Here is a 25,032-nt window from a genome sequence, read left to right on the forward strand (position 1 = left end):
GGACTAAAGCATCCGCCAACTCCTGGACAGTCTGTGGTGCAACGTGGCATTTGTGGATGGAGCGAGACATGATGTCCCAGATGTGCTCAATTGGATTCAGGTCTGGGGAACGGGCGGGCCAGTCCATAGCATCAATGCCTTCCTCTTGCAGGAACTGCTGACACTCCAGCCACATGAGGTCTAGCATTAGGAGGAACCCAGGGCCAACCGTACGAGCATATGGTCTCACAAGGGGTCTGAGGATCTCATCTCGGTACCTAATGGCAGTCAGGCTACCTCTGGCGAGCACATGGAGGGCTGTGCAGCCCCCCCAAAGAAATGCCACCCCACACCATGACTGACCCACCGCCAAACCGGTCATGCTGGAGGATGTTGCGGCAGCAGAACGTTCGCCACGGCGTCTCCAGACTGTCACATGTGCACAGTGTGAACCTGCTTTCATCTGTGAAGAGCGCAGGGCGCCAGTGGCGAATTGGCCAATCTTGGTGTTCTCTGGCAAATGCCAAACGTCCTGCACGGTATTTTTACTATTTTCTACATTGTAGAATAATAGTGAAGACATCAAAACTATGACATAACACATATGGAATCATGTAGTAACCAAAAAAGTATTAAACAAATCAAAACATTTTATATTTGAGATTCTTCAAAATTAGCCACCCTTTGCACACTCTTGGCATTCTCTCAAACAGCTCCATGAGGAATGCTTTTCCAACAGTCTTGAAGGAGCACTTGTTGGCTGCTTTTCCTTCAGCCTGCGGTCCAACATCCCATACCATCTCAATTGGGTTGAGGTCAGGTGATTGTGGAGGCCAGGACATCTGATGCAGCACTCAATCATTCTCCTTCTTGGTAAAATAGCCCTCACACAGCCTGGAGGTGTTTTGGGTCATTGTCCTGAATAAATGATACTCCCACTATGCACAAACCAGATGTGATGGCATATAGATGCAGAACTCTGTTAACCAGCATGGCTAAGTGTGCCTTGAATTATAAATAAATCACAGACAATGTCACCAGCAAAGCACCCCACACCATCACACCTCCTCCATGCTTCACGGTGGGAACCACATATGCGAAGATCGGTTCACCTACTCTGCGTCTCTCTAAGACATGGCGGTTGGAACCAAAAGGACAGATTTCCTAATGCCCATTGCTCGTGTTTCTCGGCCAAGCAAATCTCTTCTTATTGGTGTCCTTTAGTAGTGGTTTCTTTGCAGCAATTCGACCATGAAGACCTGACTCACGCAGTCTCCTCTGAACAGTTGATGTTGAGATGTGTGTACATGCTTGAACTCTGAAGCATTTATTTGGGCTGCAATTTCTGAGGCTGGTAACTCTAATGAACAGCCTCTGCAGCAGAGGTAACTCTGGATCTTCCTTTCCTGTGGCGGTCCTCATCAGAGCCAGTTTCTTCACAGCCCTTGATGTTTTTTGCGACTGCACTTGAAGAAACGTTCAAAGTTCTTGAAAATGTCCGTATTGACTGACCTTCATGTCTTAAAGTAATGATGGACTGTCGTTTCTCTTTGCTTATTTGAGCTGTTCTTGCCATAATATGGACATGGTCTTTTACCAAATAGGGCTATCTTCTGTATACCAACCCTACCTTGTCATAGCACAACTGATTGGCTCAAAACGCATTAAGGAAAGAAATTCCACAACTTAAATTTTAACAAGGCACACCTGTTAATCGAAATGCATTCCAGGTGACTACTTCATGAAGCTGGTTGAGAGAATGCCAAGAGTATGTAAAGCTGGCAAAGGGTGGCTACTTTGATGAATCTCAAATATATTTTGATGTTTAACACTTTTTTGGTTACTACATGAGTCCATGTGTTATTTCATAGTTTTGATGTCTTCACTATTATTCTACAATGTATAAAATAGTAAAAATAAAGAACAACCTTGGAATGAGTAGGTGTGCCCAACAATTTGACTGGTACTGTATATTAGAATACTACTGAGGTGTATAGAGATGTGTTAAAGTACTACCGAGGTATATAGAGATGTGTATTAGAGTACTACTGAGGTGTATAGAGATGTGTATTAGAGTACTACTGAGGTGTATAGAGATGTACAGAGAGCTCCAAAAGTATTGGGACAGTAACATTGTTTTATTTTTTGCTCTGTACTTTGGATTTGAAATGATACAATGACTCCAAGGTTAAAGTGCAGACTGTCAGCTTTGATTGGAGGGTATATTCATCATATCAGGTGAACCATTTCGAAATTTTTGTAGATACCCCATTTTAGAGGACCAGAAGTATTGGGACAAAATCACTTGTGTATTAAAAAGTAGTAAAACGTTTAGTATTTGGTCCCATATTCCTAGAAAACAATGATTACATCAAGCTTGTGACCGCAAACTTGTTGGATGCATTTGCTGTTTGTTTTGGTAGAGTTTTATATTTTTTTGCCAAATAGAAATGAATGGTAAATAATGTAGTGTCATTTTGGAGTTACTTTTATTGTAAATAAGAATATAATGTTTCTAAACACTTCTACATTAATAATGTCTATACTACCATGATTATGGATAATCCTGAATGAATCGTGAATAATGATGAGTGAGAAAGTTAGAGGCATAAATATCTTAGACCGCAAAAAATTCTAACCTCCCTTGTTATTGTAATGGTAAGAGGTTAGCAGGGGGGTATGATATGTGCGTCTAACTTTCTCACTCATCATTATGGGGCGGCAGGTAGCCTAGTGGTTAGAGTGTTGGACCTGTAACCGAAAGGTTGCAAGATCGAATCCCCGAGCTGACAAGGTAAAAATCTGTCGTTCTGCCCCTGAACAAGGCACTGTTCCTTGGCCGTCATTGAAAATAAGAATTTGTTCTTAATTGACTTGCCTAGTTAAATAAAAAGGTCAAATAAAAAAACATTAAATATTAATTCAGGACTATGCATCCACATGAATGTAGAAGAGTTTAGAAACATATTGTATTCTATCTGAACATCCAAATTGTGACACTGTCCCAATACCTTTGGAGCTCACTGTAGATAATAGTACCTTGAGGTGTATATTAGAGTACTACTAAAGTGCATTCGGAAAGTATTCAGACCCCTCGACTTTTCCACATTTTGTTACGTTACAGCGTCATCCTGACATGAATTAAATTGTTGTTTTCCATCAATCTACACACAATACCCCATAATGACAAAGCAAAAACCGGTTTAGACATTTTTGCAAATGTATAAAAAATAAACTGAAATATCACATTGACATAAGTATTCAGACCCTTTCTTTACGCAGTACTTTGTTGAAGCACATTTGGCAGCGATTACAGCCTCTTCTTCTTGGGTATGTCCCCGAAGAAGGCTTTTTGCATTTTGGTTGGCTGTCATGGTAATCTGTTCTTAACTGACTTGCCTAGTTAAATAAAAGGTTAAATAAATAATAAAATAAAATCTAAAAGCTAGGTACACCTGTATTTGGAGACTTTCTCCCATTCTTCTTTGCAGATCCTCTCAAGCTGTCAGGTTGGATGTGGAATGTCGCTGCATAACTATTTTCAGGTTTCTCCAGAGATGTTCGATCGGGTTCAAGTCCAGGCTCTGGCTGGGCCACTCAAGGACATTCAGAGACTTGTCCCGAAGCCACTCCTGCGTTGTCTTGGCTGTGTGCTTAGGGTTGTTGTCCTGTTGGAAGGTGAACCTTTGCCCCAGTCTGAGGTCATGAGAGCTCTGGAGCAGGTTTTCATCAAAACTTTCTGTACTTTGCTCCGTTCATCTTTCCCTCAATCCGGACTAGTCTCCCAGTCACTGCCGCTGAAAAACATCCCCACAGAATGATGCTGCCACCACCATGCTTCACCGTAGGGATGGTGTCAGGTTTCCTCCAGACGTGATGCTTGGCATTCAGGCCAAACAGGTTAATCTTGCTTTCATCAGACCAGAGAATCTTGTTTCTCATGGTCTGAGAGTCTTTAGGTGCCTTTTGGCAAACTCCAAGCGTCTGGTCACTCTACCATAAAGGCCTGATTGGTGGAGTGCTACAGAGATGGTTGTCCTTCTGGAAAGTTCTCTAATCTCCACAGAGGAACTATAGAGCTCAGTCAGTGACCATCTGGTTCTTGGTCACTTCCCTGACCAAGGCCCTTCTCCCCCCGATTGCTTAGGTTGGCTGGGCGGCCAGCTCTAGGAAGAGTCTTGGTGGTTCCAAACTTCTTCCATTTAAGAATGATGGAGGCCACTGTGCTCTTGGGGATCGTCAATGCTGCAGACCTTTTTTTGTACCCTTCCCCAGATCTGTGCCTCAACACAATCCTATCTTGGAGCTCTACGAACAATTCCTTTGACCTCATGGCTTGTTTTTTGCTCTGACATGCACTGCCAACTGTGAGACCTTCTATAGACAGGTGTGTGCCTTTCCAAATCATATCCAATCAATTGAATTTACCACAGGTGGACTCCAATCAAAGGGAAAGTGTCTGTATACTTATGTAAAAACAAAAATTCTAACAACCTGTTTTTCTTTGTCATTATGGGGTATTGTGTGTAGATTGCTGAGGATTTTTATTTATTTAATCCATTTTAGAATAAGGCTGTAACATAACAGAAATGTGGAAAAAGTCAAGGGGTCTGAATACTTTCCGAAGGCACTGTATATTAAAGTACCTTGAGTCCCTGGATCTTCTGGAAGATCACCCTGACTTTGTGTCTGATGACTGAGTCCCTCTCACTGGTCCTGAGGGGTGAACAACAGGTCAAACACACATGGTCAGAAGGATGTTGATAACTGGCCTGAATTAATGTTGAATGACACCGTAAGATAAATGCTCTACCCTTCTCTGAGCACACTGTAGATGGTCTGCATGACCTGCTCCTCCTCACTGGTGACCTCTGAACTCTGAAGCAGGTCAGGGGTCACCTTTAGACAGAGCTCAGTGTTAGTCTGTTTTTAAACTTTACTGGAGGTATTGATAATGTACTAGCTAAGTATACTAGTTAGTAACCGCTCTCCCCTCCCGTACAGTCTCTTACCAGCGGGTATGTCCGATTGGCTGACGGCGTCTCCACAGCGACAAACCTCCCCGGCGGAGCCCACTGACTGGCTGGGTGGGGTGTTGCCTTGCTGACGGTGCCTTGGCCCCGCCCCAGGCTGCTGTGAGTGGAGGAGGGAGGGGAGGAGTAGGGGTTGGGGGCGAGGGAAGAGGAGATGGTGTTTCTAGGGTCCTCTGCTACAGGAGAGCGCCCCCTCTGTTGTTCTCTGGTACTGCTGCTGCCGTCAAACCTGCTGATCAGTCTGTTGACGGGGGTCTGGGGGTGGGGCTGTGTTGGGTAAGGAAGGCTCTGGGGGTGGGGGTGTGCCATGGTCAGCTGCTCTGTTTGGGAAGGATGGAGGTCAGGGGCATACTGACTCCCCCCTCCCCTCCCCAGTGACCCATTGAGCCCAGACTGATATGACCCACACATTATATTCCTCCCCTTACCCCCCTCCCTCACCCCTATTTCCATTCTCTCTTCCGCGACACCAATCCCTTCATCCAGGTTCCCATAGCTACCAGACCTCCCATCCCCTGGTGGTCTCCCAAATCCTCCTCCCCCCTCACTCTCCAGTAATGAACCATGTGACTGTGCCCTGCGTAATGCCCCTCCCGGCCCTCCTCCCCCCTCTCCCTCTCCTTCCTCTCGGTCTCTTCTGCGGGGCAGACTGCCGTAACCCGGGGGGTAGTGGGTACGGAGCTGCACCCCATACGAATCTCCCTTTGGGCCCCCGTCCTTCATAACCACATAGGGTTGTCCAGCGATGCCCTGGACCCTGACAGCCACCCCATACTTAGAGGTGGAGGGGGGCTTGGATCTCAGCTGGGTCGAGGGGAGCCCCCCTCCTGAGTCGTTGATGAAGCGGATCTGAACCCCGTAGTCCACGGGGCTCTTCCGACCTGACGGAGTACTCATACTGGGGAGGGAGAGAGCGAGAGGGGACGGGGCGGAGGAGGAGAGACAGGGAAAGGGGAGAGAAAGTGGAGAGGGGGAAAGACAATATTAATACAGCTATTCCAAGTGTTATACTTTAAAGAAGTGAATGTGACAGCAGTAATTTATTGTTTTCTTTCCCGGGAAAGTACGTCAACTGAATATCTGACTGGTATGAATGTCATGCAGACACACAGAAAGAGGGTGGACTGTGTGTGTTTCTATTGGGTTTGCGAGTTACAAAGGTGTGTGAGAGAATGAGTCTCAGTGGAGTTGCTTTAGAATGGACTTTGTTCATAGTGACCTTCATTATTCATTAACCTAGAAACACACACACCCTACATCCCACTCTCTTGCTCCCATTACGTGTACTCTCTTGCTCTCTCTCGAGTTCCACTTGGTTTAGTTTTTCCTCTTCCCTGCCTAGGCCAGGCCAGCCCTGCCCAACCAGCACAGCAAAGGTGAGACTCCTTCCTCAATCTAGGATCTTTATGTGTAATCACACATGATCTATAGCCAGTCCTTGTGAAGGATCCTCCCTCTGTTTCCCTCAGTAAGTCTCATTGACATGGTCAGCCGCCATGACTAGGTCATTACACCGCATGCCTCATTGACATGGTCAGCCGCCATGACTAGGTCATTACACCGCATGCCTCATTGACATGGTCAGCCGCCATGACTAGGTCATTACACCGCATGCCTCATTGACATGGTCAGCCGCCATGACTAGGTCATTACACCGCATGCCTCATTGACATGGTCAGCCGCCATGACTAGGTCATTACACCGCATGCCTCATTGACATGGTCAGCCGCCATGACTAGGTCATTACACCGCATGCCTCATTGACATGGTCAGCCGCCATGACTAGGTCATTACACCGCATGCCTCATTGACATGGTCAGCCGCCATGACTAGGTCATTACACCGCATGCCTCATTGACATGGTCAGCCGCCATGACTAGGTCATTACACCGCATGCCTCATTGACATGGTCAGCCGCCATGACTAGGTCATTACACCGCATGCCTCATTGACATGGTCAGCCGCCATGACTAGGTCATTACACCGCATGCCTCATTGACATGGTCAGCCGCCATGACTAGGTCATTACACCGCATGCCTCATTGACATGGTCAGCCGCCATGACTAGGTCATTACACCGCATGCCTCATTGACATGGTCAGCCGCCATGACTAGGTCATTACACCGCATGCCTCATTGACATGGTCAGCCGTCATGACTAGGTCATTACACCGCATGCCTCATTGACATGGTCAGCCGTCATGACTAGGTCATTACACCGCATGCCTCATTGACATGGTCAGCCGTCATGACTAGGTCATTACACCGCATGCCTCATTGACATGGTCAGCCGTCATGACTAGGTCATTACACCGCATGCCTCATTGACATGGTCAGCCGTCATGACTAGGTCATTACACCGCATGCCTCATTGACATGGTCAGCCGTCATGACTAGGTCATTACACCGCATGCCTCATTGACATGGTCAGCCGTCATGACTAGGTCATTACACCGCATGCCTCATTGACATGGTCAGCCGTCATGACTAGGTCATTACACCGCATGCCTCATTGACATGGTCAGCCGTCATGACTAGGTCATTACACCGCATGCCTCATTGACATGGTCAGCCGTCATGACTAGGTCATTACACCGCATGCCTCATTGACATGGTCAGCCGTCATGACTAGGTCATTACACCGCATGCCTCATTGACATGGTCAGCCGTCATGACTAGGTCATTACACCGCATGCCTCATTGACATGGTCAGCCGTCATGACTAGGTCATTACACCGCATGCCTCATTGACATGGTCAGCCGTCATGACTAGGTCATTACACCGCATGCCTCATTGACATGGTCAGCCGTCATGACTAGGTCATTACACCGCATGCCTCATTGACATGGTCAGCCGTCATGACTAGGTCATTACACCGCATGCCTCATTGACATGGTCAGCCGTCATGACTAGGTCATTACACCGCATGCCTCATTGACATGGTCAGCCGTCATGACTAGGTCATTACACCGCATGCCTCATTGACATGGTCAGCCGTCATGACTAGGTCATTACACCGCATGCCTCATTGACATGGTCAGCCGTCATGACTAGGTCATTACACCGCATGCCTCATTGACATGGTCAGCCGTCATGACTAGGTCATTACACCGCATGCCTCATTGACATGGTCAGCCGTCATGACTAGGTCATTACACCGCATGCCTCATTGACATGGTCAGCCGTCATGACTAGGTCATTACACCGCATGCCTCATTGACATGGTCAGCCGTCATGACTAGGTCATTACACCGCATGCCTCATTGACATGGTCAGCCGTCATGACTAGGTCATTACACCGCATGCCTCATTGACATGGTCAGCCGTCATGACTAGGTCATTACACCGCATGCCTCATTGACATGGTCAGCCGTCATGACTAGGTCATTACACCGCATGCCTCATTAGCATGTCTCCTTTGCACTTATAACCAACCAACTACAACACCAGGCACTAACCCAGTTACCACACTTCTCCACCTTCTCTCATTCGCTCCCTCTTTCACATACAGACAAACATTCATTCTCCCGCTGCCTCCCTCACTGACACACAAAAACAGAGAGTACAGAGTTTTTCCTCTCTTATCAGTGTGTGTCATGGTGGTGGATAACATGGTGGATAACACCAATGTCAAACTCTTGTTCCTGTGGATAGGAAGCCCTGCCTCCACACATGCCTGCACTCCTCATACACACTCTGGAATGAACTGTGTACAAGCAGGCCCACACACTCACAGGTGATCAGTGGTGTTGTAAAGAGCGTCAGTGAAGACATTGGTGCAGTTTATACATGGTGTCCAGTATAAATCAGTATAAATCAAAGCCCTGGCTATCAGGACGAGAGAGGAGACACACACACCCATCCCCTTGTCAGATTGGCAGATTAACCTCAACCTCAGTCATTTTGTCATACTCATATATATTGTCTGTACTGTAATGATATGAGCATAGCCATAGGAAGTAGTTTGGGGGTGGGGATGCTCATATCATTACAGTACAGACAGATGATATATGAGTATGACAAAATGACTAAGATGTTGAGGTTAATCTGTCAATCTGACTAGGGGATGAGTGTGTGTTAGGCTTGGAAGAATTATTGTATAACGTTGTAACTGACAGTTAAAGGACAACCTTGAACTAAAAATAATCGTTATAATACATACATTTTTAGTAGAAAGGGGATTCAACTTTATATTCAAGTAGATAGAAAAACTTATATTGCGTAAACTATTTTTAAATTAAGTGGGAAAGATTCTAATTATTTTACAAACAGAAAGGCACAGTCGGAAGGAGCAGGTTCATTTGTCTCATTCATTTTGGAGACAGGGGTGTCACCAAGCTGTGTGGTATTCATTAGGTATATCCTAACTAGAGGTCGACCGATTAATCGGAATGGCCGATTAATTAGGGCCGATTTCAAGTTTCCATAACAATCGGTAATCGGGCATTTTTGTACACCGATTATGGCCGATTACATTGCACTCCACGAGGAGACTGCGTGGCAGGCTGACTACCTGTTACACGAGTGCAGCAAGGAGCCAAAGTAAGGTGCTAGCTAGCATTAAACATATCTTATAAAAAACCATCAATCTTAACATAATCACTGGTTAACTACACATGGTTGATGATATTACTAGTTTATCTAGCTTGTCCTGCGTTGCATATAATCGATGCGGTGCCTGTTAATTCATCATTGAATCATAGCCTATTTCACCAAACAGGTGATTTAACAAGTGGATTCGCAATGGTGTACCTAACCAGAAACATCAACGCCTTTCTTAAAATCAATACACAAGTATTTATTTTTAAACCTGCATATTTAGTTAATATTGCCTGTTAACATTAACATTTTTTTAACTAAAGAAATTGTGTCACTTCTCTTGCGTTCTGTGCAACAGAGTCAGGGTATATGCAGCAGTTTGGCCGCATGGCTCGTTGAGAACTATGTGAAGACCATTTCTTCCTAACAAAGACAGCCAACTTCGCCAAACGGGGGATGATTTAACAAAAGCGCATTTGCGGAAAAGCACAATCGTTGCACGAATGTACCTAACCATAAACATCAATGCCTTTCTTAAAATCAATACACATAAGTATATATTTTTTAAACCTGCATATTTAGTTAAAAGAAATTCATGTTAGCAGGCAATATTAACTAGGGAAATTGTGTTTTACATAATTATGACATAACATTTAAGGTTGTGCAATGTAACAGCAATATTTAGACTTATGGATGCCACCCAAAATATGGAACGGTTCCGTATTTCACTAAAAGAATAAACTTTTGTTTTTGAAATTATAGTTTCCGGATTTTACCATATTAATGACCTACGGGCTCGTATTTCTGCGTGTTATTATATTATAATTAAGTCTATGATTTGATATAGCAGTCTGACTGACCGGTGGTAGGCAGCAGCAGGCTTGTAAACATTCATTCAAACAGCACTTTCCTGCGTTTGCCAGCAGCTCTTCACTGTGCTTCAAGCATTGCACTGTTTATGACTTCGAGCCTATCAACTCCCGAGATTAGGCTGGCAATACTAAAGTACCTATTAGAACATCCAATAGTCAAAGGTATATGAAATACAAATGGTATAGAGAGAAATAGTTCTAAAATAACTACAACCTAAAACGTTTTACCTGGGAATGTTGTAGACTCATGGTAAAAGGAACCACCAGCATTCATATGTTCTCATGTTCTGAGCAAGGAACTTAAACGTTAGCTTTTTTACATGGCACATATTGCACTTTTACTTTCTTCTCCAACACTTTGTTTTTGCCAAATTGAACCTACTAAATGGATTTTATTGATGTATTATATTAAGTTAAAATAAAAGTGTAGTTTTTGTTCATTCAGTATTGTTGTAATTGTCATTATTACAAAAATATATATATCTGCCGATTAATCGGAATCGGCTTTTCTTTAGTCCTCCAATAAATCGGTATCGGCATTGAAAAATCATAATCGGTCGACTTCTAGTCCTAACTCATTTTTACAGATGCATTATAAGCTCAAAACATTTTGCAACAAAAATTAGAATAACCATGTCCATTTGCATGATAATTAATCATAACCCAAAATGCCATTGTCATTACAACACTAGTGTGTGTACAGTTCAGCTCATCACATCCCTCGCCCTAAGACAGACATCCAAAGCATGCCATTGAAAAAGCCCCCGTCACTGTACATTAGTGCAGACGACCGTAACACGTGCACAAAGTCACACACATGCACAGTCACACACGCAGTCACACACACCTCCTAATGGCCAAGTGGCAAGTAGTGGTGAAGATGTCCCAAAGACAGCTACAAGTCTGGTCTTTCAGACAGAGGACCACAGAAAGCCTAGGATATCTATTTCAGATATAGGTCAACAGATACAAAGGACATTCAACACCAACCCTTCTTTCTGCATGCAGAGGCTAATCATCCATAATCAGTTGTAGAGGCTGAGTTTAAAGCAGTGTTTCTCAACCCCTGGTCCTTTGGAGTAAATCAATGTCAGGAGGTCAGCAACATACTCCCTTCTACAGTTTAATCTAGGCACTTGGCTATTCTAAGAGGGAGGGGCATTGCTTGCCTGTCCCTGGTACTGAAACATATTGGGAAACACTGCTTGCTTGTGCGCCTGCGTGTGTGAGACAGAGGCTCAGTCTCAGCAGGGAGAACTGACAGTGAATAGGACCAAACATAACAGGAACACAGGAGTGGAGCCCAGCCACTTTCCTCTCTCTTTCTCACTCTCTCATTCCACCTCCCTTTCTATCTATCTGTCTGTCTGTGTCAATGTGTCAAGCCACTTCCAACAGGCCAGTTCAGCTGCTAAGCAGTGAAAGGGTACAGTTGAGAGGAGAGGGCCAGGGGAGACAGTCAGGGGAAAGAGGGTGAGCCCATCCTATTGTCCAAACTATGTGGAGCAGAAAATGAGGGCAGAAACGCTGGGAGCGCAACACTCTTCTCCCCCTGGCCCTCTCCAGCTCTCCCTCAGTCTGTCTGTCTGCCTCACTTATATCACTGTTCTGCACCTGACCCTCCCCCCATCTCTTTAACCTGTCCATCTCTCGAACCTGTCTCTAACCTCTCGCTATCCCTCCCTTCTTCCCTCCCTCCCATAACCTCTCTATCCCTCCCATCCTAACCTCTCTATCCCTCCCATCCTAACCTCTCTATCCCTACCGCCATCTCTAAACTCTATCCTTCCCTCCCACCTCTCTCTATCCCTCAATCTATCTTCCTAACCTCTATCCCTCCCTCCCTCATCCATCTTCCTAACCTCTATCACTCCCTCCATCCATCCATCTCTCTAAACTCTCCAGCCTTCCCTCCATCCCCCTAACCTCTCTCTATCCCGCCATCTCTCTCTCTAACCCTCCCCTGGGTTCCAAATCTCTGTTTCTCTCTCTGGAGAGAAGTACATGATGAGGCAGCTGACCAGACCTGCAACAGAGATTGACTGTGGATACTTGTCTCAGGTTAAGACCAACAGGCTTCTGTGCTTCAGTGAAAGCACCTGAAAGAGGATGGCCTTACATGTGTGTGACTGTCTCCTTCTGTGGAGACACAAATAGATTACATATCATGACTGATGTTGGGCCCTGTAAAATCTGGTTTATTTTTTTGCCTGATTTCTCCATTTTGTTTTTCTAGGTTTCCGTTTTTCGCAGTTTATTCAGGTTCACTCAAAATCACACTTTAATAGAAAAACAAAACATTGTTCAAATATTGTTGAATTCCATTTTTGTGTCTAGATTCTGTGTTCCATCCACAACACGGATTTTATAGGGCCCTACTGATGACTGTCAGTCATGAGTGGCTGAAATACCAAAGACTTTCCACATGAATGCTGCTGTCATTAGAAAATGTAAATAACACACCAACTTGGGTCCCCAAGACAGTCCTTCAGTTAAGACCGTTTCCTTGGTGATTGGCAATTCATCCCTTCTGTCTCTTCATTACATTCTTGACTTAGACCAAACCCTTTTCCACTCCTCTCACACAACCAGCTATTTCTTCCTCTCTGAGTCTAATGGCACCCATTGGCATAACAAAGACATCAGTGTTGCCAAATAGAACACCAAATAGAAGCACCTAATACACCCCTCCACTCACCCACATTCCACACTGTGTAGCTCAGTAAACATCCCCCTTACACACCTACCTGCACACTTCAGGGTCTCTTCTAAGAGCATCCAATTTGTAAACAGTCTCATCACTCTGTCAGTCTCTCTCTCCCTCTCTCTCACACTCATTCTGTGCCTGTGGCAACAGTAAAACATGTCCCTCAGGCTGAGCATTCTCCCATCTGTCATCAATACACTGCTGTGTTAAATTCTACATACTAACAGACAAAATAATGCATAGACATCAATGTCAAGTTTAAATTCATAACATCATCTTATCAAGCCATCTAACACTTGCGATCTTGCATCAGATATGAGACAAAACCCTGGCCAGTGGGTACTTTCTGTAGGCCACATGTCCATGTGTAATCACTGAATGTTGGCTAATAAAATGACAGAGAATGGTAAATAGCTTAGATAACTTACGTTGGGTCTCTTTTGAACTGAGTTCGCTGGCTACATTGAATTCCTCAGTGTTTGCGTCATAGTATCATCTAGCGTTAGCGAAACTTGGGAGAAGAGAGGCAGTGAGCAAAGTTGTTGAAGATGAGCTCCGAGAAAGCGTCAAATAACTGACATTGACAGATGGGTACACGTGGTTTAAAGAGAATACCACTACGGGAGAGATCTAGACGAGGCAATGCAAAGATACACCTGCTCCGTGGCCTTTGAATTCTGAGTGACGTTACCCAGCACCGTTTCGCCACCATTAAAAGTAAACTTCGGGTAAGACACCAACAAGAGAGCAAGTAAGTGTTTAAAGACGGAGTGGACAAATGTATTAGCTAGCTATGTGTCTGTATTGCGCAAGCCAACCAGCTAGAGCTAGCAAGCTAACCCCAAGCTACTGTCATAACTAGCTAGTTAATTTAGCTGTCTGGGTTAGTTCGTTAGCTAGCTTGCTAACTAAACAACATCCAGAAACATACCTGCTATTTGGTCAAAGTAGTACAATTCATCAATTTATTTTCGACTTTCGAGTCATCTTCTGTTGTTTTACTTGGTGTTAATACAGATAATGTTTAAATCTGACAGAAAATACTTCTGAAAGAGCAGAGCATATCCATAATTCGAGACAGACAGACAAATTCGTTAAATGCAGCTCCAACCTGTTACCTTTGTGACCGATGCCAGACGAGCCGCCTAGCCCCGCTAGAGGGAATACAGGTATTGGTTGAGCACATAGCAGTAGGCGGTGCTCTAGACAGCGCCCGCTTCGAATATTGGTGAGTCTGTCTGTCAATCTGTGATAAATTGACTCAGGGGAGAGGTCTTTCAGTGGTCTACATAAATATAAATAAAAATCTTTGTGAATGAAAATGCCTAGTGCTGTGTTTGGCATAATACATGTTTTAACCGCTAAGAAAGAGGTAAGCTATTGCAGAAACAAACGAAACGCATCACAACTTGTGGCATTAATCAGTTTGCGCTCCTCAAATTCCAACCATCCCAAAGGGTAACCGTTCCACTTGATCTACCAGATCCCCTGCAGAGGGCGCCTTTAGCACACATTATGACCGATTATTGGCAATTAGGACAGAGGCCTAGGGGACAGTTTATTCTACTAATTTGAATCAACCACTGAAATGGCCATTCGACTCTTTTCCCTATAGAAAATTCTCAACACAAATTAAATATTTTCTTATTTAAAAAAAATATTTGTTCTCACTCATTGTGGCGCCAAAACCTGTGAATTCAAGCAGTGTTCATAGTTTTGGATGACATTTGCAGCCTATTGCGTTGCACACAACAATTTCAAACAATGTAGGTTAATATTGACTATGTTGATGAATAAATATTGACTATGTTGTAATACGGCTGTGATGACAACTTTATTTTTTTTAAATCATCAATTGAGAATTGCGTTGCCAAAGCTTCCCTGTCTCCTCCCTGTTATTGAATAATAGCCCACTACAGGCGTTCTTTGACCATTATGTTGTAGGCTAGTCCACCACCACACCCATTTCCCAACTCCACCAAACTCTTTCTCTCACACACGCACTTCTCTCTCCAGCACTCAGCTTTGACAGCCCGCTCCATACACCAGTAGCTCCGGGAATGGGATCATCATTAGTGAGTGCGAAGAAAAACTTCCAGTTCTTCCGATTCTACGCTCTCCAAAGACTACTCTTCAAACTGCGGGGATAGCTTCGAGATAAAGCTATAGCGACTGTCAGAAATAGATATTACAGGCGTTACAAGTCGATGAAAGGAGAGGTAACTTTACGCACTGTGGAACGACAACGAGTATTGGGTCAAGCGACAAATGGGGTGAAGTTTGGAGTTAAAATTATATGAGAACATTTACTACTGAATTTATGGGGTAGAAATCATTATTAATAATGTTTTGAAATAAATTAACATCACAAAGGGGGTAATTCGGATAAGATATCAGGCTCGAGGCGCGTAAACGTAGGCCTATGTGGTCGTGGATGAATGTGCTTGGCAAGTTTTATGTAGGCTAACCAACTATTCTCTGTGACTCGATTGCGGATGATTTATAAACATTAAGACTAAGTAGGCCTAAGTGAGTGTGTTATATTAGGATACGTTTGGAGCCAAAGCTAGAAACCAAAAAACTGCCACTGATCGTAACCAGCAATGGCAAAGTGGTTTAGTTCCGCCATCAATCTGAAGAACGGGACCGAACGGGTCCGCTCTGCCTCGGAGTCCGGCACTCAACCCCGAACCAGACACGGGTTAACACCGGGGACCAGTCTGAAAGGGAACCGGGTCAAGGAAAGTGCTGGAGGGATAGGCTCTATACTGACCGGAAGAAACCGGAAAAACTCGGCCATCGAACTGGGTCGGAACGGCTCTGGTACTGGCGGGAACTCGTTTAAGGACGGTAAGATCTGGGACAGTCTCATCCCTGGGAAGAGTAGGAAGAATTCCAAGCTCGAGGTGGGGCCATCTGAGGAGCATCGTCCCACCAGGACATCCAGTTTGGCGCATGCGTGCATCAGCAGGATGATCAAGGTGGACAAACAGGACAAGGGTCCCAAACATAGCGGTACAGGTGAACAGGTGGGATCCGAAAACGAGAGGGAGAAGGTGGACATCAAAACAACGATGGTGAGTGGCGCAGATTTGGTACTGACATCTTTGTCAACAAAGTCTTAGATTGAACAAGATGAAAAAGTCATTTAGTAGTAACAATATATGCTATAATTAGCCCTACAGTATTATTAGGCTTACTGTATTCACATTTGATCCTGTTGTTTATTGTCATATGTGTATGGAAGCATTTGGAAGCTCGTTCCCGCCACCCAAGTTATAAGTCATAATTGCTTAATAGAATGTGGTGTATGGCCAATATACCATGGTGAACTGTAGTATGGTCTGATATACTACGGCTTTCAGCCAATCAGCATTCAGGACTTGAACCAACAGGTTTATAAAAGGAAATAATGCACGCCCCAGAATGCCCTTCAAGCCAATCAGAAACATGTATTCGACAATGCCATGGTATAACTCATGTTTGACGATGTTTGAGCTGCTTTTGAAAGCAAAAGTCGAATTCAAAACATTATTGGCATTGTTGAGTTAGATTTTCATAATGGCTATGATGGGAATGGTATATATTTAGTAAACTTGCTAGCTACTTAATTTCTAGCAGTAAATGTGTTAAATTATAGCCATGGTATGAAAGGGATAATCAACTCGGGGCTCTATACGTTTTCCCGTCGTGGAACACTAGTGCACCGTGGAACACACTTTCCACGTTGTTCATTATTTTCCATACAACGCATGTTGATTATCCCTTACATAAGTCATAATTATGAGATAGTAAATCAGAATAATGAGATACTAGGTCATAATTATGAGGTAGTCATTCATTATTATGAGATATGGAAGTTATAATTATGAGATAATAAGTCTGGATCATGGACATTGAATAGTCCTGCAGGTAACGACCCCTTTTAAAAGGGAAATCTGTGATTCAAACAATAACAAAGTGTACTCCCCGCCACTTAATTGGTAATCAGCTGAGGAATGGGGCAGGAGAAATGTAACCACTCTTAAATACATAGACGCAAGGACTCTCACACACAGATGTAGGATCTTCATTTGATCCTGTATGCTACAGCAGGAATAGAATCCTGCAGCAACAGGACATGTGAATTATTATGTGGATTCTAATTCATGGCCATTTTTTATAGGGGTTGATACATTTTTCATTATGGCAAATCAAGTCTGATATTTTAAAGTGGAAATTACAAACTTTAGAAGCCTTTTTAATCCTCAAATAGACTACAAGTTTGCCATTCCTGCTATGCAGGAAAATTCAAAGCAACAAAATTGACCAAATTAAGATCCTACATCTGTATGGATGCAAGAACTGACCATCCGTGTTGTGAACCTATACATTGTTTGTCTACAATTACGTTGTTTACAAACAATGGAGTAACACAAGTTTATATTTTTGGTTCTGATGGGGTAAGACCATTGCTCATGAGGAATTTCTAAGTTACATTCTTCAAGAATTAATGGCTATATATTAATAATTAATTAATTGAATTAAACAGGCACCAACTCACAACAACAAAACTCTTCAGTCCATTCATTTGAAACAATATCACCACAAACTCTCTCTCTCTGTCACGTCCTGACCATAGAGAGCCCTTATTTTCTATGGTGGAGTAGGTCAGGGCGTGACTGGGGGTTTAGTCTAGTTTATTATTTCTATGTGGGGTTCTAGTTTTGTTTTTCTATGTTGGTGATTTTGTTCCCAATTAGAGGCAGCTGGTAATCATTGTCTCTAATTGGGGATCATATTTAAGTAGCATTTTTTCTACCTGGTTTTGGTGGGATATTGTTTATGGGTAGTACTCCAGCACTCCATTGTCGTCACGTTTCAGTCTTGCTTTATTGTTTTGTGCGGTTCACTAAATAAAGATGTGGAACCCAGATCACGCTGCATGTTGGTCCGACCGAGTATGCTTCCAACAATCGTGACACTCTCTCTCTCACACACACACACACACAAAATCTGTGATTCACGTAATACAGATCGCCTAAACATATCTCATAATAATGACTTACTATCTCATAATTATAACTTAGTATCTCCTAATAATGACTTACTATCTCAGAATTCTGACTTAGTATTGCAATATTATTACTTACTATCTCATGATTATGACATACTGTCTCATAATAACGACTTACTATCTCATAATTATGACTTAGTATCTCATTACAATGACTTACTATCTCATAGTCAGATTTTTTTTAAATTGGGTGGCGGGAACGAGCTTCCGTACATATATGTGTGCACTGATATAAAGAAAGAACTGTAGCTCGGAGAGTTGTGATCAGTCTCTTTCTCCCACCTCAGCCTTTGTCTCTACTTCTCCCTCCCCCTCCTGTCTCTCTTTCCTCACCACACAATGCACTGTGCTTTTATAACCCGCTGCATTCATACCACAGCGCTCGGGACCAGCCATACAAAAAACACACAATGAGACCTAACCTCTTTCCCCAGTCTGTCTTCCTGTGTCCCTTCCCCTCCTGTTCCCTAACTGTTCCCTCACACACATACACACAGACAGACACACACCCACGCACGTACACACACAGACACACCCACGCACGCACACACACACACACACACACACACACACACACACACACACACACACACACACACACACACACACACACACACACACACACACACACACACACACACACACACACACACACACACACACACACACACACGCACATACACACACACACATACATACACACACACGCGCACACACACACACACACACACACACACACACACACACACACACACACCCGCACGCACGCACATACACACACACACATACATACACACACAGACACACCCACGCACGCACACACACACACACGATACCTCTTTCTCCTCCTATATTTCTTCACCCAGTGAAGGCTATGTTTGAGGCATCACCTAACACTGTGGTGACGGTAGCTCTCCCACAAGCAGCTCAGATCACTGTGGCGCCTCTTTGATGAAGATCATACAGGCAGTCAGACAGACACGTAAACACTCAACACACAGAGCACAGAGCAGGGGAGATTCCCCAAGAAACATTCCCAGTTCGTCAAGGGGACGTCTCCATACCAACTAGACTGTTACAGGTTAATTACATAGGTTATTGCAGTTACTCTGGCAGAAGGCCTACAGTATAGTACTGTGAAGGTTAGGTAGAGCATTTAACAACTTCTCTCCCTCTGTGTAGCTGATTATTCTGGAGGACTATGCTGACCCGTTTGATGCAGAGAAAAAGAGGGAGGCGGAGAGGGAGGGAGAGAACGATGGATACATGGAGCCCTATGACGCCCAGGTTATCATCACAGGTCAGTAAGGTCAGGGGTCAGATCTTGTCCTGGAGAGCTACAGGGAGTCCAGGCTTTTGTTCCAGCACAGCGCTGATACACACTGGCTCAGATAATCAACTAATCACCGAGACCTTGATTAGTGGAATCAGGGCTGCAGTTAGTGCTGAGCTGGAACAAAAGCCTGCACTCCCTGCAGCTTTCCAGAATCAAGGTTGTGGACTGCTGCTGTTAAAAGGGTTTTAAAGGATCGGACTAGAACGAGACCCTCCACTCTCTCTCCCCTGACTTCCTGACTTACTGGCGGTTGCTATGGGAATGGTGTTGTGCTGCGACAGTGGGTGCAGCTTCCTCTTGGATTTCCTGTCTCCTGCCTCTGTTTCCTTTACCCCATTCTCTGGAAAGGAAGTTACCTCCAGTTTCTTCCCCCCACCCCTTCCATTTGACTTTACTTTTGTGTGAAAAGAACCAAAAGACCCCCACCTCCCATCCCCCTCCTCCTGGTCTCACCCAATCACTTCCCAGAATTCAGGAAGAGGTCTGTTCTGTCATCCATTCAGGCTCTGTGTTGACCTTTCTTCCCGTAGCTTCATTGTTTAGTCACACAATAGCCCAGACACACAGGCTACCTGACGGCCTCCACAGACATGTCTGACCACATCACAAGCTACTAAGCTATGTGTTATACTCTTAGAAATAGGGTTTCCAAAAGGTTTCTTCGGGTTTCCCCATAGGCTGTCCCCATTGGTTCCAGGTAGAACCCTTCTTGATCCAGGCAGTACTATTTTGGGTTCCATGTAGAAAGAACCCTCTGTGTAAAAGGTTCTACCTGGAACCAAAAAGGGTTCTTCTAAAGGTTTTCCTATGGGGACACCCGAATAACCCTTTTAGGTTCTAGATGGCCTACAACTGAACAATGGATCACAATCATGTCACATTAGCAGTAATGTTGGAATGGCAGAGTTGAGGGTTTGATATCCACATGGATCAAACAGGCCTACCAAATAATGACCATGTTATTGTTCTAATGACTTTGTAGGTATTCGTAGGCGGGGCTCCAAGGACCTGCTGAAGGTGTGTGTGCTGCTTCCCAAGGGAGGTGGAGAAGGGTGCAAGCCCGCACCCCCCCACATCTACGACACTCCCTACGAGGGGCTACTGGAGACAGATGGGGAGGCAGGAGGGGTGTGGATCCCTGTGACACGGCCGGAGTCAGACCCTCGCCCCCCTGGAGAGTATGAACTACCCTGGGAGTGGAGGAAGGAGGACATCGTCAGAGCACTGACAGGTAGATATATGTTTTCCAGAGGGGGGAAGGTAAAAGGAGGGAAGGACGGAGGTAGAGGGACAGAAGGAGAGGGAACATATTGCATACAACAATGATACACAAACATACACAGTTCTCTCTCTCTCTCTCTCTCTCTCTCTCTCTCTCTCTCTCTCTCTCTCTCTCTCTCTCTCTCTCTCTAGCCCAGTTTAAGAAGGGAATGAGCAGTTTGCCCCCTAAAGAGGAACCTCCTCCACCCATCAGACAGCAGACTCTCAGTCATCAGCAGACCCTCAGACAGAAGACCTGGAACAAGAAAGTCCTCGTCCCCTCTCCCTCCTCCCCTACTCCCCCCATTCTCAATCTCTCTCCTCCCTCACCTCTCTCTCATTCCTCTCCCCCCTCTCCTACCTCTCACTCTTCTCTCACTCCCAAACTTGCCCCATCCTCTTCTCCTCCCTCCACCACCTCCACACCCAATGCAGAGACAGCCAAAGTGGACCCCACCCTGCCCCTGGAGAAACAGAGGTACGGGAAGAGGAGAGAGAGAAGGGAGAGGCTGGATGGGGGGGATTGAGATACACTATATATACAGCAGTATGTGGACACCCATTTAAATGAATGGATTTGGCTATTTCAGCCACACCTGTTGCTGACAGCTGTATACATTTGAGTACAAAGCCATGCAATCTCGGTTTGTGGACTCAGTGGAGCAGTGGAAACGTGTTGTCTGTAGTAATGAATCACGCTTCACCATCTGTCAGTCCAACGGACAAATCTTGGTTTGGCGGATGCCAGTAGAACGCTACCTGCCCGAATGCATAGTGCCAACTATAAAGTTTGGTGTTGACGGAATAATGTTCTGGGACTGTTTTTCATGGTTACGGCTAGGCCCCTTAGTTCCAGTGAAGGGAAATCTTAATACTACAGCATACAATGATATTCTAGACGATTCCGTGCTTCCAACTTTGTGGCAACAGTTTGGGGAAGGCCCTTCCCTGTTTCAGCATGACAATGCCCCTGTGCACAAAGCGAAGTCCATACAGAAATGGTTTGTAGAGATCCGTGTGGAAGAACTTGACTGGCCTGCACAGAGCCCTGACCTCAACCCCATCTAACACCTTTGGGATGAATTAGAATGGCAACTGCAAGCCAGGCCTAAATGCCCAACATCAGTGCCCGACTTCACTAATGCCCTTGTGGCTGAATGGAAGCAAGTCCCTGCAGCAATGTCCCAACATCTAGTGGAAAGCCTTCCCAGAAGAGTAGAGGCTGTTATAGCAGTTAAGGGGGGATCAACTCCATATTAATGCCCATGATTTTGGACTGAGATGTTTGACGAGCAGGTGTACACATACTTTTGGTCGTGTAGTGTAGCATGATGCTGCCACCACCATGCTTGGAAATATGAAAAGTGGTACTCAATGATGTCTTGTGTTGGATTTGACCCAAACAAAACACTTTCTATACAGGACATAGTTAATTTCTTTGCCAAATTTCAGGCAGTTTTACTTTAATGCCTTATTGCAAACAGGATGCATGTTTTGGAATATTTTTGTTCTGTACAGGCCTCCTTCTTTTCACTCTGCCAGGTTAGTATTGTGGAGCAACTACTATGTTGTTGATGCATCCTCAGTTTTCTCTTATCACAGCCAATAAGCAATGTAACTGTTTTAAAGTCACCATTGGCCTCATGGGGAAATCCCTGAGGGTTTTCCGATCCTTTCCGGCAACTGAGTCAGGAAGAACACCTGAATCTTTGTAGTGACTGGGTGTATTGATACACCATTCAAAGTGTCATTAATAACTTCACCATGCTCAAAGGGATATTCAATGTCTGCTTTGTTTATTTTTACCCATCTACCACTAGGTTCCCTTCTTTGCGAGGCATTGGAAAACCTCCCTGGGCTTTGTGGTTGAATCTGTGTTTGAAACTCACTGCTCTATCGAGGGACCTTACAGATAATTCTATGTGTGGGGTACAGATATGAGTTAGTCTTTAAAAAAACACTATTATTGCACACAGAGTGAGTCCATGCAACTTATTATGTGACTTGTTAAGCAGATTTTACTCCTGAATTTATTTAGGCTTGCCATTAAAAAAAAGTTGAATACTTATTGACTCAAGACATTTCAGCTTTTCATTTTGTATGAATTTATTATGGGGTATTGTGTTTAGGCCAGTGACACAACATATCAATTGAATCCATTTTAAATTCAGGCTGTAACACAACAACATGTGGAAAAGGTCAAAGGGTGTGATTACTTTCTGAAGGCCCTGCATACTGTATATCGTCATAGCATATTGCTCTAGCCTGTACTTACTCCTCAGCCTGAAGTGTCCATACTTGCGCCAGCGAATACTTTACTTTTCGGTGGTCACTGACTGGTAAGATTCTTCAGGATAGCGGTCATGTGTGCTAGCAAGGCAAAGCTCCTGGGTTCGAGCCTCGGTGTGAAGGAAGTGATATTCGCTAAGCAAGCGTTCTCTATCTCTCCCTCCTACCCTCTTCTAACTTCCCAACCCTCCCTATATTCCTCCCCTAACCTTCAATATGACATTCATCCCCATCCATTCTACTGCTCTGAAGCTCTAAACATTGTATGTATGTTTGTTTCTCCCTCTTTTTCCCCTCATCCCTCTCTTCTCCCCTCTCCCCCTCCTCTAGCTGGTACCATGGCAGTGTGAGTCGCCAGCAGGCAGAGGCTCAGCTCCAGCGCTGCAGGGATGCCAGCTTCCTGGTTAGAGACAGCGAATCAGGGACCAGCAAATACTCCATTGCGCTCAAGTTAGTGTGTTTCTGTGTGTTACACTTCTCACTCTTCAGTGAGCACTCATAATTAACCACTTTACACACCACAGACATGGAGGGTGAGCAGCATGTGTTGGAATAACTAAGCCCCTAACCCTTTGCTACAGTACAGACATCCAGACTGTATCCTCTAGTTATGTAGCTATAGCTCCGCATCTTCCCCTGTTACTGAAGTAATATGGTCTCTCTCTCTCTCTCTCTCTCTCTCTCTCTCTCTCTCTCTCTCTCTCTCTCTCTCTCAGGACCAGTCAGTGTTGTGTCCATATCATCGTGGCCCAGACTAAGGGCAGTAAGGGTCTGGGTTATACTCTGGACCAGAGTAGCTGTGTGTTCAACAGTATACCAGAGGTGGTGCATCACTACTGTACACACAGACTGCCCTTCACTGGAGCTGAACACATGACCCTGCAACACCCTGTCCCCAGGCCACACTGAACACACACTGAACACACACACACACCACTGCAAAGGAGTAGCAGGTCTCACCAAAACAGCCTGAGAGGTACAGTATCATCTTGAGTTTCTCCAATGCACAGCCTAGTGGTCAAACCCTCACACTGCGTAGCACAGAGAATGTTTCAGGAGGGAATAATGTTCTGTACTATGTATTATGTCATGTCTCATATGGGCCACGGAAAGAGTGGCTGATGCTTTTGCAGCGGCTAATGGGGAGCCTGATAAATACCAAATGCCAAATGTTCAGCTAGTTAGCCTAAGTACCTGTATGTGTCGTGTGCTCTGGGTAAAATTAGGCCTCATTGATTTGATAGCTGTCTGTATTATCATCAGACACATACAGTATGGTGCCTGTTAGACAGCAGTATGATCTGTTTTTGATGTGAATGTATTTGCACATGCAAGCTTGTAATTGTAATATCCCAGGCTTGTTAATGTAATAACCCAGTCTTGTTACTGTAATAACCCGGGCGTGTTACTGTAATAACCCAGGATCTTTACTGTAATAACCCAGGCATGTTACTGTAATAACCCAGGGTGTTACTGTAATAACCCAGACTTGTTGTACAATGCATGAAATACTGTAATGTTGACTGGAATAAAGTGACTGTGCATTTAGTTTCTTCTGTTTTTTAGATAAAGGCAATTTAATAATTATGACACAGACATACACACACAAACACACACACACATGCGCACACGCGCACACACACAAGCACATGCACTCAAGCGCACACACACACGTACACACGCACACACATACACACGCACACACAGACGTGCGCGCACACACAGATCAGAACAGAAACAAATATGACTTGGGTGATGAGAGTGAGAAGCTAACTACAGGATGTGTGAGATGAGCTCCTCTTTAACCGCAGAGCCATTGACCTGGGTAGTAAATAAATTAGAGTTAGACACTACACAGGAACATACACACAGAAAGAGAAAGAGAAACACACACTTACAAATGTACAGGCACACCTCATGTTTACACCATGCACACATAAGTTGAGTACACACAAAACCA

General features: G+C 44.5%; 2 protein-coding genes across 3 annotated transcripts in view; one reads left to right on the top strand and one right to left on the bottom strand.

The window, feature by feature from the left end:
• Positions 1–14,257, bottom strand: part of LOC109884826 (cingulin-like) — a 28,164-nt gene extending 13,907 nt beyond the window's left edge. The window contains exons 1-5 of one of the 2 annotated variants that reach the window (XM_031837200.1): positions 14,063–14,257; positions 13,560–13,642; positions 4,992–5,910; positions 4,793–4,878; positions 4,626–4,695 (exon numbers count right to left, since the gene is read on the bottom strand). In XM_031837200.1, the coding sequence (XP_031693060.1) occupies positions 4,626–4,695; positions 4,793–4,878; positions 4,992–5,909 (1,074 nt within the window). In that variant the 5' untranslated portion in view covers position 5,910; positions 13,560–13,642; positions 14,063–14,257. The remainder of the gene's footprint in view (positions 1–4,625; positions 4,696–4,792; positions 4,879–4,991; positions 5,911–13,559; positions 13,643–14,062) is intronic. The other variant, XM_031837197.1, reaches the window with a different exon arrangement.
• Positions 14,258–15,061: 804 nt separating this feature from the next.
• LOC109887245 (SH2 domain-containing adapter protein E) lies at positions 15,062–24,620 on the top strand. The gene is made up of 6 exons (XM_031837209.1): positions 15,062–16,208; positions 19,370–19,487; positions 20,506–20,754; positions 20,937–21,261; positions 23,403–23,522; positions 23,789–24,620. Exons 1-6 carry the CDS (start codon positions 15,735–15,737, stop codon positions 23,979–23,981), a joined length of 1,479 nt encoding a protein of 492 aa, XP_031693069.1. The 5' UTR covers positions 15,062–15,734; the 3' UTR covers positions 23,982–24,620.
• Positions 24,621–25,032: the final 412 nt, after the last annotated feature.

This window comes from Oncorhynchus kisutch, linkage group LG2 (genome assembly GCF_002021735.2).
Source record: "Oncorhynchus kisutch isolate 150728-3 linkage group LG2, Okis_V2, whole genome shotgun sequence".
Taxonomy (NCBI): domain Eukaryota; kingdom Metazoa; phylum Chordata; class Actinopteri; order Salmoniformes; family Salmonidae; genus Oncorhynchus; species Oncorhynchus kisutch.